Raw genomic sequence first — 13,083 nt, forward strand, 5'->3', positions numbered from 1 at the left:
GTATGTGGAGTACGACCTCCCATCATACCCCGCTTAGGGCTTGCCGAATAGAGTGGGGCGGAAACGGGTTGGAGAAAGACTTGAGCCGCCGAAAAGCTATTGCGCTGTGAAACCATTTCAGTCCAATTCTGCCGTCCAGCCTCCTTTTCGAAAAAGTAACAGGCACTGTTCGCATTTGCCATTTTCAGGCAAACGGATCTGTGCCCGGCTGCAAAGATGGACAAACCCTTTGAGATTCGGAGATTGGGTTTCATTGGCCTTGGAGCCATGGGGAAACCTATGCTTAGCCATCTTGCGAATAAACTACCTCCACAATCAAAGATATGGGCGTTTGATGTCGTTGACGAGTTAGTCGATGGCATGTGCGCCCAATTCCCGAACAAGGTGTACAAGGCATCCAGCGCGAAGGACATCGCTGACCAGGCAGTAAGGGATCTATCCGGGAAAAGTAGACAAGCGTAACTGACGGTAGCATAGGACGTTGTGATAACCATGGTTCCGGAAGGGGAGCATGTCCGATCAGTGTACCTCGATCCGCAACAAGGAATTTGCTCCTCAGACATATCCGGGAAACTGTTGATCGATTGCTCTACAATCGACACTTCGACAAGTCTTGCCGTGAAAGAACACATAGCGGCAAACTTCCCTACTGCGTCTTTCTATGATGCTCCTGTTAGCGGTGGCGTTATCGGAGCAATCAAAGGCACAATTGCCTTCTTCCTTGGCTGTGCAGAATCGGACCCGAATCTGGAGCGTCTCACGTATTTGGCGGGCCTCATGGGAAAGGAAATCATCCCATGCGGAGGTCCGTCATTTGGACTTGCGGCGAAGCTGTCAAATAACTACCTCTCTGGAATCATTGCAATCGCTTGCTCGGAGGCCATGGACATGGGGATGCGCTCAGGGCTGGATCCTCGAGTGCTAGCCAGGGTCTATGCAGCAGGTACTGCACAGAATACCATCTGCGACAAGTTCAATCCAGTTCCGCATGTATACCCGGAAGCTCCCTCCTCTGGGGGTTACAAGCAAGGCTTCAAGGTTCAGTTGATGCGGAAAGACTTTGCTTTGGCGTTGGACATGGCGAAACGCGTTGGATCCAGGAATGTGTTAGGCGAAGCTGGACTGGCAACGTATGATGGGGCCAGCAAGGACGAACGATGCCGAGATCTGGATTCTCGGGTCGTCTATCGCTATCTCGGTGGTGATGAAGACTGGCTGACGAGGTTCGGTGGTCACTGAGTCCACCTCCCGCATGGGCTGTAACATAATCGTCATACGGAGTAGACTTAATCCGAATTGTGAAACGAGTCGTCGACAGGCTCTCGGGGCTCTTGCATGTCGCAGTGACGCAGATATTGGGGATTTGGAGAAGAGGGGCTCTGGTCTCCAAAAGCCGAAGCCGGGACCCCACAAGAGGGGTCGTACATGAACATCCACGCAGAAGCTGTCTCCTTTACAATCCCGTCCTGAAGCCGTTCAACCTCGCCATTCAGCCTCCTCTTGCCTGAATTGCTCCCAGCCCATCTTCGCGCTCGTCCTCTGCACGACGGACACACCCCTTAGCCGAGACAAATTTCCCACCAATCAAGATTGCCCGGCATGTCTACCGATCCCAAGTTCGACGACCTCCACAAGCAGCTCTTTGATGAGGGCCTGAAGATGCGGCGCAGTGTGGTAGGCGATGAGTACGTCGACCGGGCGTTGGCCAATGGTTCTACGGAGTTTTCTCGGGCGGGTCAAGAGTTGGTGACAGAGTGGTGCTGGGGGTATGCGTGGACACGACCAGGCCTCACGAAGCAGCAACGAAGCCTGCTTAATATCGGCATGTTGATGGCGCTCAATCGAGGGCCCGAGCTGGCAGTTCACGTTCGAGGGGCAAGGAACAACGGGCTGTCCGAGTTGGAGATCCGCGAGGCCATTATCCATGCGACCACGTACTGCGGCGTTCCGGCGGGAGTTGACGCCATGAAGACGGCGGAGAGGGTGCTCAACGAGATGGCAGAAAAGGGGGAAATGCCACGTGAGCTGGGGGGAAAGAGCGAGAAGGCATAGTGAGGATGGCGGTTTTGGCGAATCTAAAGAGATTGATGTGATGCTGATGGAAGGGAAAAGGAGCAGAAACTTTGGAAGATGGCGAGGGAAGTCGACTTTCCCATTCGAGAGAGATATGCACGTGCGGGCATCAGGGGGGGAGGAACATTCGTTGCCCCACAACCTCACCAGGCAATTCCATCCTTTCATCATCATAATCTCTATACAATATGATCGTTGGATTGTCTTTTGGATTTTCCCAGTTCTGTTTATCCTTTGCCGTGTCACTGAGTCACGATTCGCACCCGCCAAGCCAACACGGTCCATTACCTAGGTACACAGCAGTAGTGGCGCCTACACCTAACCCCGCATGGGATGACGGAACCCTCCGCAAAAGCTCGAGTTCTCCGCACTTTTGCAAAACGATGTCCAGTTCGCGATTCAGCGACCACCAGTTTTTCTAGCTTCCATTGAGGTCTGCACAACTCTCATCCACTTCCCATGCTGAACCGGGAAACCTCAAGCCAATGGACGGTGTGAATGGCCTCCATGGTTCACCCAATTGCGTTCGCAATGGACCCCAACGCGGCGTCAGGCCCTGAGCAGCCTACTACAACGGGAAAGAGAGAGAAGAGATTTCAATGTCAGCATTGCCGGAGAATGTTTGCACGCTTGGAACACCTTCAGCGACATGAACGCATTCATAGTGGCATTAAGCCATTCAGATGTCAAAAGTGCAACTATTCTTTTACAAGAAGGTAGCGTTTTCAGGCCATGGGACGCAAGTGCTGGGCTGAACAATGGCAGTGACTTGTTAGTACGGCATGAACGCCTTACTCACCACAAGGAGAACCATCAGAAGGGTAAAATGGGCCAAGCTGAGAGCCACAGCCCCAAGGAATCGCGAACTCACAAACGTCCTCGAACCAGCCTTGATGCTGGGCGACCCGTGTCGGATATCCCCACCCTGTTGCCCCCCCTTTCTCCCGCCGACAGGGAGTCGCCATCGATGAGCACGCACCGTTCGACGAACTCTACTGGACTTCAAAGGATTGCTTGTCCGCAAGAGTTCTCGCTTGCAACATTATCCATGGCTGCCGAGTACCAGTCCTTGCGTGGGACTGTGACAGATGGAGCCGCTCATCATCTGACGCTTCCTCACTCTAGACCCGCTGACATGGTGGCCACATCGGTTGTGCAGCAAGCCGGCCCCATGAGTGACGCAGATGCTCACCAGCCGAGTCTATGGGACTCTGGGGATGGCATGGCGGCCTTACTCGGTACTGAACTTTTATCGTCCTATCAGTTCCCGTCGTTGATCAACACTGAGCAACCGATGCCATTCTTTTCTCCGGAGGCGCTAAGCCACCACAGCTACGATGTACACTCTCCGCATCACGATAACGCCCCTTCTGCTGATACAGGCCTCAACGGCTCCGCAGAGGAGACAAGCTCATTCTCGCGCTTTGGTTCAAGACTTCCATCATTGCAACCGGAAGAGCGGCCCCAGGCGGACGCTATGAAGCGTCGATCGCTCGCTGATGTCTCGCTTCAAGACCGCCAAAAGCTTGTGCACAAGTTGGAGGAGTTTTCCGCCATTTTACCGGCTGATTTCCGTCTTCCAAGCAGGCTCGCGTTGTGCAGGTATATCGCCGCTTATATCAAGGGTTTTCACGAGCATATGCCATTCCTTCACATCGTCACCATGTCTATTGAGAGTTGTCACGTCGAACTCATCCTAGCCATTGCTGCTGTTGGGGCTCAGTACACTTTCGAAGGCGAGAAGGGCGTTGAACTTTTCAATGCCAGCCGAGCTATCGCAAACTACCGAATACGCAGAAGGGATGCGCAACTCGTGGAGCACTATCGTTGTGCAGAGTCAGAATGTTCATCCTCTCACGAACCTGATACTCAGTCCGTAATGCGAAGCCCTCCTGAATCAGGCTTCTTGGCTGGCCGTGCTTCTGAAGGCGACGACCTCATGCAGACCGCGCAAGCACTCCTTCTTCTCATGGCTCTCTGCACCTGGGCAAAGCACAAGGAAATCCTGCGTGAAGCACTCGCAATCCAGAGCATACTGGCGACACTGATCAGAGATGATGGTCTCCAGAACGAGCCACTCCAAAACTCGCTTTCGTGGGCAGACTGGATCCGACGAGAGTCGATTAAAAGAACCAAATTCATAGTATATGGATTTTCGAATTTACACTGCATTGTATACAACATTCCACCTTTTATTCTGACTTCCGAGGTCAAGCTCCCGCTTCCCTGCAGAGCTGCGGCTTTCAAGGCCGCTACCGAGGCCGAATGGAAAGAGGCAATGAAAAGCAGTCCACCCGAACTCCAGTTTCAGGAGGCGCTACAAAAGTTATTTTCAACGAGTGGCTGTCAAGTCACAGAACTGAATTCCAGTGCTGGCAACTACGCGTTGATTCATGCCCTCATCCAACGCATTTTCTTCGTCCGTCAGGTTGCCCAAGGTCGCTTTGATGGTGCAGGGGACATCGATCCTGAAGAAATCGCTTCTCTGGAGATGGCACTGAGAAATTGGCAGACAGGGTGGAAGCATAACCCGGAGTCTTCTCTCGACCCGATGAGTCCAAATGGTCCGGTCGCCTTCAATTCGACAGCTCTGCTCCGTCTGGCTTATATTAGACTATACGTGGATACCGCAGGTCGAGCGCTTGAGACACGCGACCCTCTGTTGATCGCTAACGCCTTTCGACATGGTCCCGCCATCAAGCGGTCGCCGAAGATCACGAGAGCCGTTCTTCATTCGGCTCATGCATTAAGCATTCCCATAAAGATAGGTTATCGACTAGTCGCTAAGACTCAGTCGTTCATCTGGTCAATCCAACACTCCCTGTGCACACTGGAGTGCGGTTACCTGTTGAGCAAATGGCTGGAGGCCCTCTCCGTTCCGGACCCCGAGCCTGCCGTCACCGAGGACGAACTCCGTATAGTGGCGATCGTGAAAGATATGCTGGACGAGACAGAATTTGCCCCGCATTCCGCTATCGCCGTAGGATCGTCATGTTACATGCGAAGCCTCAGCGCCGGCGTCCTCAGGGTCTGGGCTACAATCTTCAAGGGCTCACAAACGTGGGCCATTGTTGATGTTATTGGGAGTGCCCTGAATATCTATGCTCAGATGTTGGAGTCTGGTTGAACGCCGTTTAAGATTTCGAGAATTTCTCCCCATATGAATAGAAGCCTGCTAGTCACCAGAGGTTACACGCTTAATCTATTGGTTACGGGACATATCTACAACCAACTTGCCTCCTTCCCCTTTATGGTACTCTTCTACTAGCTCATTGAGCCTGCAAAGCGAGAACGTCCGACTGATAACTTGAATCCGATGGACCGCCGAGAAAGCTAGCATCTCTCGAAGCATCTTGTTGCTTCCCACAAGGCTTCCAATAATTGAGATATCCCTGAATACGATATCCCGTGCAGAAAAGTGGAATCCGTGTTCCGGGAATGATACAATGATGCATTTGCCGTGGGCTTTGAGGAGGGCCATCCCGAAGTCGAACGCTAGCTGGCTCTCGGGGAGGATTATTGCAGCATCAACCCCCATCTCAGCCGTATATTTTTTGCCATCCTCCAGTCCCAGCTGCTGCACAATATCAGCAGCCTTTTCTCGCCTAGCGTCAACGATCCTTGCCCCCGTATTGAGATCGTTCGCAAGGGCTAGGGGTGCGTCGGCTGCGTCGACACCAAGCACTTTATAACCCATCTTTAGGGCGTATTGCAACCCCAGATGTCCAAGCCCACCTCCAGCTCCTATTATCCCCACTCGCTCACCAGCCTGAAGCTTAGCTCTTTTGAGTGCAGAAAAGATTGTTAAACCCGCACACATTAGGGGTGCGGCCTCGACTGGTGTCATTGAGGACGGCAGAGGGGCAATCTGTCTTGCGTCGACTACGGCATACTCTGCGAACCCCCCATCCCTGCTCAACCCATTATTCTCAGCCTCAAGGCAGTGGACTGAATAATTTCCATCGTCGTGCGCAACGGGATCTTTCGAACCGTGGCACTCGAAGCACCTCCCGCATGCATGGAATGCTCGCCCTGGAACTCCAACTTTATCCCCGGGTTTAAATTCAGATGCTCGGGAGCTAGGATTCTCAAAGTGTGCGACAATAGTGCCTGCAAACTCGTGGCAGCCTATGTGTGGGAGTTGTTTTGGCAATGGAAACATCTGCCCTTGGGCAAGGACGTAGTCCGTATGACAATATGAGGCGGCTTCGACTTTGACGAGGAGGTCATGTGGTCCGGATGGTACGGGAAGGGGTACAGAACGGAGTTCATACGGTTTCCCGAAGTCAACTAAAACTTGAGCCAGCATAGTCTTGGGAAGTGATGCAGCCATGGCGAGTTGTGAAACGAGATCTCGGTATTCAAGAGATTTGGTTGACTTCCAGCAATATCTTCCCAAGTAACTCGACATGCCTGCATATCCCCACAGCGGGGCGAATTGGAGGTGGGGCATTATGGAGACGATTTCTTTCCCCGAGCTTCCCGAATAGCGCATGGGGTCCTAACAACCCAAAACGACTCGAATACTGCACCGTGACCTTTTTCAATGTAATCGACAGGATGTCCTCCCAAAGTCCCCAGATTGTGACGCTCCCAGCGCCAGTTCGCAACCAAACATACGTCACTGTCGCAGCCCTCGATGCCGGCCATCTCACCCTTCCGGAGAGGCTCTTCGTGACAGATGCCGACCCCGAAAAACGGACTACGGTCCCGTCCATGTCCTTCCTAATACAACACCCATCCTCGACGTCTTCAAAGACGACAAACATCCTCTTCGACCTCGGCCTCAAGCGCGACTTCTCCGGCTACCGCCCGGCCCAACAACACCACATCTCCCAGCGCCAACCAACCATCGTCTCCCCAGACGCCGCGGAAAGTCTACAAAAAGGAGGCCTCAGCCCACAAGACATTGATACTGTAATCCTCAGCCATGTGCACTGGGACCATGTCGGTACACCTTCGGACTTCCCAAGCGCAACCTTCATCGCCGGAAGCGGGACTCTGCACCTCCTAGCCCACGGCGGTGGACCCTTATATCCAGCGGAGCTATTTAACGCAGACGAACTTCCAGTTGATAGAACGCGGGAATTACCGCCCGTAAGACCCGCGGATGCTAAATACGCCTCTGCTCAGCAAACACCCGCGTCCCTGCAGTGGAGACCTCTCGCCGGTTTCCCCGCTGTAATCGACTTCTTCTCAGACGGGAGCGTCTACATTGTCGATGCTCCGGGTCATTTATACGGACATGTCAATTTACTCTGTAGGATTGGAGAGGACAAGTGGGTATATTTAGGTGGTGACTGTTGTCATGATCCGAGGATATTGACGGGGGAGAAGGGGATCGCGGAGTATGACGATGGGAAAGGTGGCGTGAGGAGTGTGCATGTTGATACGTGTGAGGCGGCAAGGACGGTGGAGAGGGTGAGGAGGTTGATGGGGGAGAAGAAGGTGGTCGGTGAGGATGGTAGGGATGTGCAGGTTGAGATTGTGGTGGCTCATGATAAGGTGTGGAGGGAAAGGAATAAGGAGAGATTTTTTCCTGGGAACCTGTAGATGTTGACGGAACTCATGAGGTCTACGCGCCCCACACGCCAACCCAACCTCGAGTACGCTTCGGATGCATTTGTATTTGTCTGTGGCTTGCGCGCGGGAGGCTTACTGGTTCGGGGCATCCGTCTTGGCTGCGTAGGGCCTCAGTGGGTAAATCCTGCGGCTGAGCAATGTGAATTGCTCAACACTACTCCGCTTCATCTCTACTCTCGGCCTACGGACGCGCGGATAGGGTTACTGATGTTAGGGCGGTGTTGAATCCAGTGAGTTCGTCCTTCGTGACGTTTGGGGAGATCCAGAACGCTCCCCATTGAGATAGTAGGACCCTTTCGGTGGCATACAGCCTTCTTTCTTCGGATAGATTAAGTAGTTTCCCTTCTAAGTGATTATCAACTCCCTCATTCGGCACGCGGGGTTACTGGAGCTATGCATCTGGACTGACACAGTTCAGGGTCCGAGGCTTTTTCTTCAATCGGTCATCTCCTCAAAGCTTGGGGGCAAAGAAGTCTGAAATCAAAATGCAAGCAGTGCTATTTGGTCAAGAATCACGACTAAACAATTGGATAGAAACTGTGAATCTGGCTGGAATCCCCCGGATTCTTCACGGACTCACTTCTATCAAATTCAACCGGCAAGGAAGTTTAAACATCAAGGACAAGGAGCAAATCTCTCAAACTTTGCATCCACCAAAGAAGCCGCCGTTGCTTTTCCTTGATGACAGCTCTTGGGCCCTCCAAGTCGGGCTCACAACAAACACCATCCCCGCCGCATGCGCCTTTCTGTTGAATTCGACTCCGTGACTCGGTCACCAGACGAGTTTTCATTGGAAGCGCATCTAGATACCCGATCTTGAATTGCTATTTCTGGTTCATTCACCGCTGGTGGCTTCTATATACAACTCCCCAATCATGCGTCACAGGGTCCCGTTTGTTTCCAGCAATCACAAACTTCAACCGCTTTCTTATTCCCTTTCCAGATTCCCATATCCAAGTTATCTTACCCTCACGTCACACAAGGTCATCTACACATCTCCACAATACCAAGAAATCATATACTGAGCTTACCATCACGTGTTCCTTGAGCACAAAACCCAATATATTCAGCGCTCGCCTCCAAACTTCGGCACATAAGACACGAGATATCCATCTACGCATATTGCGCCGTCACGCTGGGTGGTCTGCTTCTGGGTGAGGGGACTGCAGGTGAGGGTCGTGGTAGGTTGCAGTAGCAACAGGTGAGATATGTGCGTGATTCTTCAGTAGCACAGTGTTACACGGTTGGCACATGTAAAATCAAAGACAGGAAGTAAAGGAGAGAATGCAGGATGATGAAGATATGCTTGGTTGACCTGCCCCAGTGCCATATCGGAAACGCCGTGCCAGATATATTCATCACCGATAACATCGTCTGTTCAGCTTCCTACCCAAGCAGGAGTCATCGACCCCTCAGCAGAGCAGCACGCATGAAGGTCATGGAATCCGGAAGCATGTAACGGCACGCGGCACATGTATCCAAATCACAGCCCTGCATGCATCAGTAGTACCAGCCCGCCTGAGCAGTTTCTTAGCTCGCAGCTCATCCAATCGATACACCACTCCGTTCTCTAGCCAAGCTTCATCCGTGAATATGGAGGGAGGCTATTCTTAGAGGTGGACTCGAACGTGTGGATGCAGATATTGCATACGAGTTCTCGGAGACAGCGCCCACCTGACTGTGGGGATGGAGAGGTCTAGATGCTGAGGAGAAGGAGTATAAGAGAGGTATAGAAGCGCATGTGGTGAAGGAGCATCTTAAGAGGCTTTACGATCTCATCTTGCACGATACTCGAGACTTTTGTCGATACCATTATGCGCTACTCCGTCTTCATTGCTGCCTTTGCGGCTCTCACCGCTGCCACTCCTGTGGCTATTGAGGAGCGTCAGTCCGCGCCGAGTCCTGACCAAGTCTACGTTGAGAGTATGTACCCTCGTCTTACATTCAACAGTGGCTTCGCTATGAGTTCTGGTGTTCTACCTTTGCATTGACACATCCACCTCTTGCACTATCACCTTGACCCTCCTAACAATTTCCACAGAAGTAACCTGGGCCGGCACCGGCTGCCCTCCTGGCAGCGTCTCCGCCGACATTGGCGAGCAAGCCACTCTCGTCTCCCTCTCCTTTAGCAAGTACGTCGCGGCTACCGGCTCGGGCCAGTCCTCCTCCGACGCTCGTAAGAACTGCGACGTCCGTATCACCCTTCATTATCCGCAAGGCTGGTCCTGGACGGTGGCTACGACGGACATGAGAGGCTATGCGCGGATCCCGGCCGGCTGCTCCGGACGACTGGGCGCGAACTACTTCTTCAGCGGGACCCAGAATGATGTACGTCTCTATTTGCTTACCTGCCATACTATATCATGGAAGTATGACTGACTCTTGTTGAAAAGGCTCGCTCTATGTTGACCATCGATGGGCCCAAGGACGACAACTACCGTCTTACTTCCACAATCCCACACGATTCTTTGGTGTGGAGTAAGTGCGGTGTTACGGGCCCGCTGTTTAATGTCAACAGCCAGGCCATTCTTAACTGCAGTAAGGATGCCATCTTGGGTGTTGATACTCAGGATACAAAGTTTGAGATGCAGCTGCATTTGTCGTGGAAGAAGTGCTAAGCGGATGAGCTCGTTTAAGTGTGCGTCTCACGCAATGGAATTTGGTAGCGAAGTATTTCCGTCGCGAGGAGGGAGGACGTAGTTGGTACTACCTGACGTTGTTTAACTTGGTTATGTATGTTGCCTGTCTTCTGTTGGTTGGTGCGCTCCTGCCCAGCATGGAATGAAGTGATGTGGAGTTTGAGATGCACTTCGGTATTGAGCATGTGACAATTGAAACCGTGATATAATCTTGAAAGACCCTGGAATTCTCTTTCACGTGCCAGATACTTATTAACTCTGCAAGAATCTAGCCAATAACCCACGTATTTTCGGCAGGATAAGACGATAAAACTCTGAACAAAATAGACAGGATATACCGCCTCTTCCCACGTCCGACTGAACAACCCCCTGTACTCCTGCTTCAAGTTATGTTGTCCATTTCCCAGCGATTCAATTGGTCACATCCTGATTACTCCACTAGAGCATAGCGTTTTACAGCTAATTATCAGAAGCGCTGTTATAAGCAGAAAGAGCTAATTGAAAGGTGAATAAACATTGCGCGCGAAGTCGTGTTCAGCGGGACGTAAAAAGAGGCGGTAGACACGGGACGTGAAATTGTAAAGACATTCGAAAATGCATTCAATAGGTAGGAAACAATGCTTCGCTAACATGTACACACCCACGCTGTTCCCAAATAAGAAAACTTATAAATGCTGCCGTAACTGGGGATCGTCTATCGGAATAACCCCTTCTACAGATCGATCTTGCATAAAACGCCCCTAAACTCGCCTCAAGATGCTATAAAATACTCTATCCCAGCTAGAAATCCCACAAGGTGCCGAATGCATGCAGTCCCGCCGCTCGGCAGCCTTGCATCATCTCGTCATTCCCTTGCATATTGCTTGTGATGAAAATAACCTCTGTAGCACAACTAATCAGCAAACCCCTTCTGACAAAATTTGAGGACAATCGAGAACTCACCGGCATTGAATCTAACCCACGTATCCTTCAGAAGCGCCATTGTATCTGGTCGCCCGCCTCGTTTCTTGGAATCCCACAGGATCATCCTTTCCGGCTCAATGTGCTTTCGAATCAGGCCGGTTATTGTCGGACCGAAGGTTTTCTCCTGATCCGAACCAATCCAGATTAGGAACCAATTTTTACTCTGGATGCAAGTGGATAAGGCTGCGCCGATGCCGGTTCCCGTGCAAATACGGATGCCTCTGTTGAACATTGCGGAGGCATGCCCTACGCCAGCTGTCGACGGTTAGCGCAGTGCTACAACGGTTTCCAGATCTGACGCACCAAACTTCAGCTCTCGTGTCCAAATGGTCGTGGGCGGCTTTTCGACTAGCTTCCGCGTGAAGTCGCCCTGGACACCGCAAATCATGTAGTGGCAATCGGCTTTCCGACCCTCACTGATGATGCCAAACGCGTGGTACTCCATCACTGAAGTACGGCTGATTCTTCCAAGCAGACCTTGCTGCATGCCCCGTTTGAACTTGAGAACGGCGACCTTTGGACTGGGAATTTCTACTTCGACGGGAACCTCTCGGAGTGTTACCCAGGGAATGAGGATGCTGAGGTTGAGTTAATATTTATAGATATAGCATCCTGTGAGCAACGACTTACAAAATCGTCATGAAGACGGCGAACCAAAGTTCTTGCGCACTCAATAGCGTGTGCGCATCTGATCTCCACTCGCCGAGCTTGATATCGTAAACGTTACCCATGACGACAAACATCCACGTCGTAGCCAGCCCTAGCCATCCAATAAAACGATGATGCTTTTCAAAGACATTGTGGTATGTGCTATAATATCTGTTAGCCGTGAATGTGATCATACTTGGGATGGGGAAACTGACTTTCGAACCCAGGGAAATGCGGAAAGAACTGAAATGATAATGAATACGTTGGTGATAATGCCGCTGGCAATCACACCAGGGTGCTGAATGGCCCGATATCGGATAATGTCAACGATCTTATACACTAGCCAACTGCGCATCGGATTAGTGAATGCATTGTGCTTCGAAAACTAGAGTCGACTTACCCAGCACCAGAAAGTGCGCATCCTGAGTGGATGCCTCCAACGTGTTGCAAGACCGAAGTGGCCGCATACTTGATCCGTAGTGGCGCCCACTACATGGCATTAGATACAAATCAGAGATCGGGGGTATGGTACGTACACTACGAAGGCCGTATATAGCAACCATGTAGAGAAAGCGCATGAACAGTTCATTCCGTACCATAATAGCACAGAGCAAGTTACCCAGAACAAGAGCTCCCAGATGATTTTCTGCATAGGGAAACTTGCCCAAAGCTGCCAAGATGATCCCGGTCAGGTTGAGTAGCGTGACGAATGTGAAGAACTTCCGGTACGTGTTAAACCACAGGTCGAAAAGGATCCATCGGCTGATCTTAGGTTTTGGTTTCTCTGCCGGTAGGGGCTTCTTCTTCTCTACAGTCTCCAACTTGTTCGCGTCCGTGGGCCGGCGACCGGGTGGCCATTGTAGAGAAAGCTCCGGTACGGAGGAGAAAGGGGTGATTCCCTGGTGAACTGGGGAGGCAGGTGACAGAGGTACGGGTTTGGTGTCGATGTGTAACTCCTTGCTCTGGTCTACATAGACAAAAGGTGGAGGGGCAACAGACTCTAAAGAGCTGTCACAGAGTCCCTTCTCCGCAGCGTCCAAGGAGTCCTGGCTGCGGTCGTCAGCAAGGTTGTTATGCGGAGGGACTGCCATGATGAGTGAATCCAGGCCCTTCGAGACACAAATGCTGAGGAATCGACACACAGGGATGATTTGAGATGGGAAGTCACCCACGAGTT

At 51.7% G+C, this 13,083-nt stretch overlaps 7 protein-coding genes across 7 annotated transcripts; 5 read left to right on the plus strand and 2 right to left on the minus strand.

The window, feature by feature from the left end:
- The first annotated feature begins 49 nt into the window (after positions 1-49).
- EI97DRAFT_45147 (uncharacterized protein) lies at positions 50-1,412 on the plus strand. Its single transcript, XM_033800347.1, has 2 exons — positions 50-426; positions 478-1,412. Exons 1-2 carry the CDS (start codon positions 217-219, stop codon positions 1,237-1,239), a joined length of 972 nt encoding a protein of 323 aa, XP_033654131.1. The 5' UTR covers positions 50-216; the 3' UTR covers positions 1,240-1,412.
- Positions 1,413-1,460: 48 nt separating this feature from the next.
- EI97DRAFT_433417 (CMD-domain-containing protein) lies at positions 1,461-2,239 on the plus strand. Its single transcript, XM_033798386.1, has one exon. The coding sequence runs from the start codon at positions 1,600-1,602 to the stop codon at positions 2,050-2,052; it is 453 nt and encodes a 150-aa protein (XP_033654132.1). The 5' UTR covers positions 1,461-1,599; the 3' UTR covers positions 2,053-2,239.
- A 226-nt stretch (positions 2,240-2,465) lies between these two features.
- On the plus strand, positions 2,466-5,238 carry EI97DRAFT_45128 (uncharacterized protein). The gene is made up of 2 exons (XM_033800331.1): positions 2,466-2,789; positions 2,839-5,238. Exons 1-2 carry the CDS (start codon positions 2,572-2,574, stop codon positions 5,198-5,200), a joined length of 2,580 nt encoding a protein of 859 aa, XP_033654133.1. The 5' UTR covers positions 2,466-2,571; the 3' UTR covers positions 5,201-5,238.
- Positions 5,239-5,275: 37 nt separating this feature from the next.
- Positions 5,276-6,406, minus strand: EI97DRAFT_377223 (alcohol dehydrogenase-like protein; the record flags this gene model as incomplete). Its single annotated transcript, XM_033795597.1, has 1 exon — positions 5,276-6,406. The coding sequence occupies one exon, from the start codon at positions 6,404-6,406 to the stop codon at positions 5,276-5,278; it is 1,131 nt and encodes a 376-aa protein (XP_033654134.1).
- Positions 6,407-6,633: 227 nt separating this feature from the next.
- On the plus strand, positions 6,634-8,011 carry EI97DRAFT_473789 (Metallo-hydrolase/oxidoreductase; the record flags this gene model as incomplete). The annotated part of the gene is made up of 1 exon (XM_033801881.1): positions 6,634-8,011. One exon carries the CDS (start codon positions 6,634-6,636, stop codon positions 7,624-7,626), a length of 993 nt encoding a protein of 330 aa, XP_033654135.1. The 3' UTR covers positions 7,627-8,011.
- Positions 8,012-9,436: 1,425 nt separating this feature from the next.
- On the plus strand, positions 9,437-10,274 carry EI97DRAFT_473793 (uncharacterized protein; the record flags this gene model as incomplete). Its single annotated transcript, XM_033801882.1, has 3 exons — positions 9,437-9,579; positions 9,698-9,984; positions 10,050-10,274. Exons 1-3 carry the CDS (start codon positions 9,471-9,473, stop codon positions 10,272-10,274), a joined length of 621 nt encoding a protein of 206 aa, XP_033654136.1. The 5' UTR covers positions 9,437-9,470.
- An 801-nt stretch (positions 10,275-11,075) lies between these two features.
- Positions 11,076-12,997, minus strand: EI97DRAFT_473796 (uncharacterized protein; the record flags this gene model as incomplete). Its single annotated transcript, XM_033801883.1, has 7 exons — positions 11,076-11,176; positions 11,238-11,513; positions 11,562-11,836; positions 11,889-12,068; positions 12,122-12,253; positions 12,307-12,395; positions 12,443-12,997. 7 exons carry the CDS (start codon positions 12,995-12,997, stop codon positions 11,076-11,078), a joined length of 1,608 nt encoding a protein of 535 aa, XP_033654137.1.
- Positions 12,998-13,083: the final 86 nt, after the last annotated feature.

This window comes from Westerdykella ornata, assembly GCF_010094085.1.
Source record: "Westerdykella ornata strain CBS 379.55 unplaced genomic scaffold EI97scaffold_10, whole genome shotgun sequence".
Classification (NCBI taxonomy): domain Eukaryota; kingdom Fungi; phylum Ascomycota; class Dothideomycetes; order Pleosporales; family Sporormiaceae; genus Westerdykella; species Westerdykella ornata.

Coding starts and splice junctions, on each gene's coding strand:
- EI97DRAFT_45128 (XM_033800331.1), top strand. CDS start 2,572: ATGGCCTCCATGGTTCACCCAATTGCGTTCGCAATGGACCCCAACGCG. Junction 2,790..2,838: donor AACTATTCTTTTACAAGAAG/GTAGCGTTTTCA, acceptor GAACAATGGCAG/TGACTTGTTAGTACGGCATG.
- EI97DRAFT_433417 (XM_033798386.1), top strand. CDS start 1,600: ATGTCTACCGATCCCAAGTTCGACGACCTCCACAAGCAGCTCTTTGAT.
- EI97DRAFT_45147 (XM_033800347.1), top strand. CDS start 217: ATGGACAAACCCTTTGAGATTCGGAGATTGGGTTTCATTGGCCTTGGA. Junction 427..477: donor AGGACATCGCTGACCAGGCA/GTAAGGGATCTA, acceptor ACGGTAGCATAG/GACGTTGTGATAACCATGGT.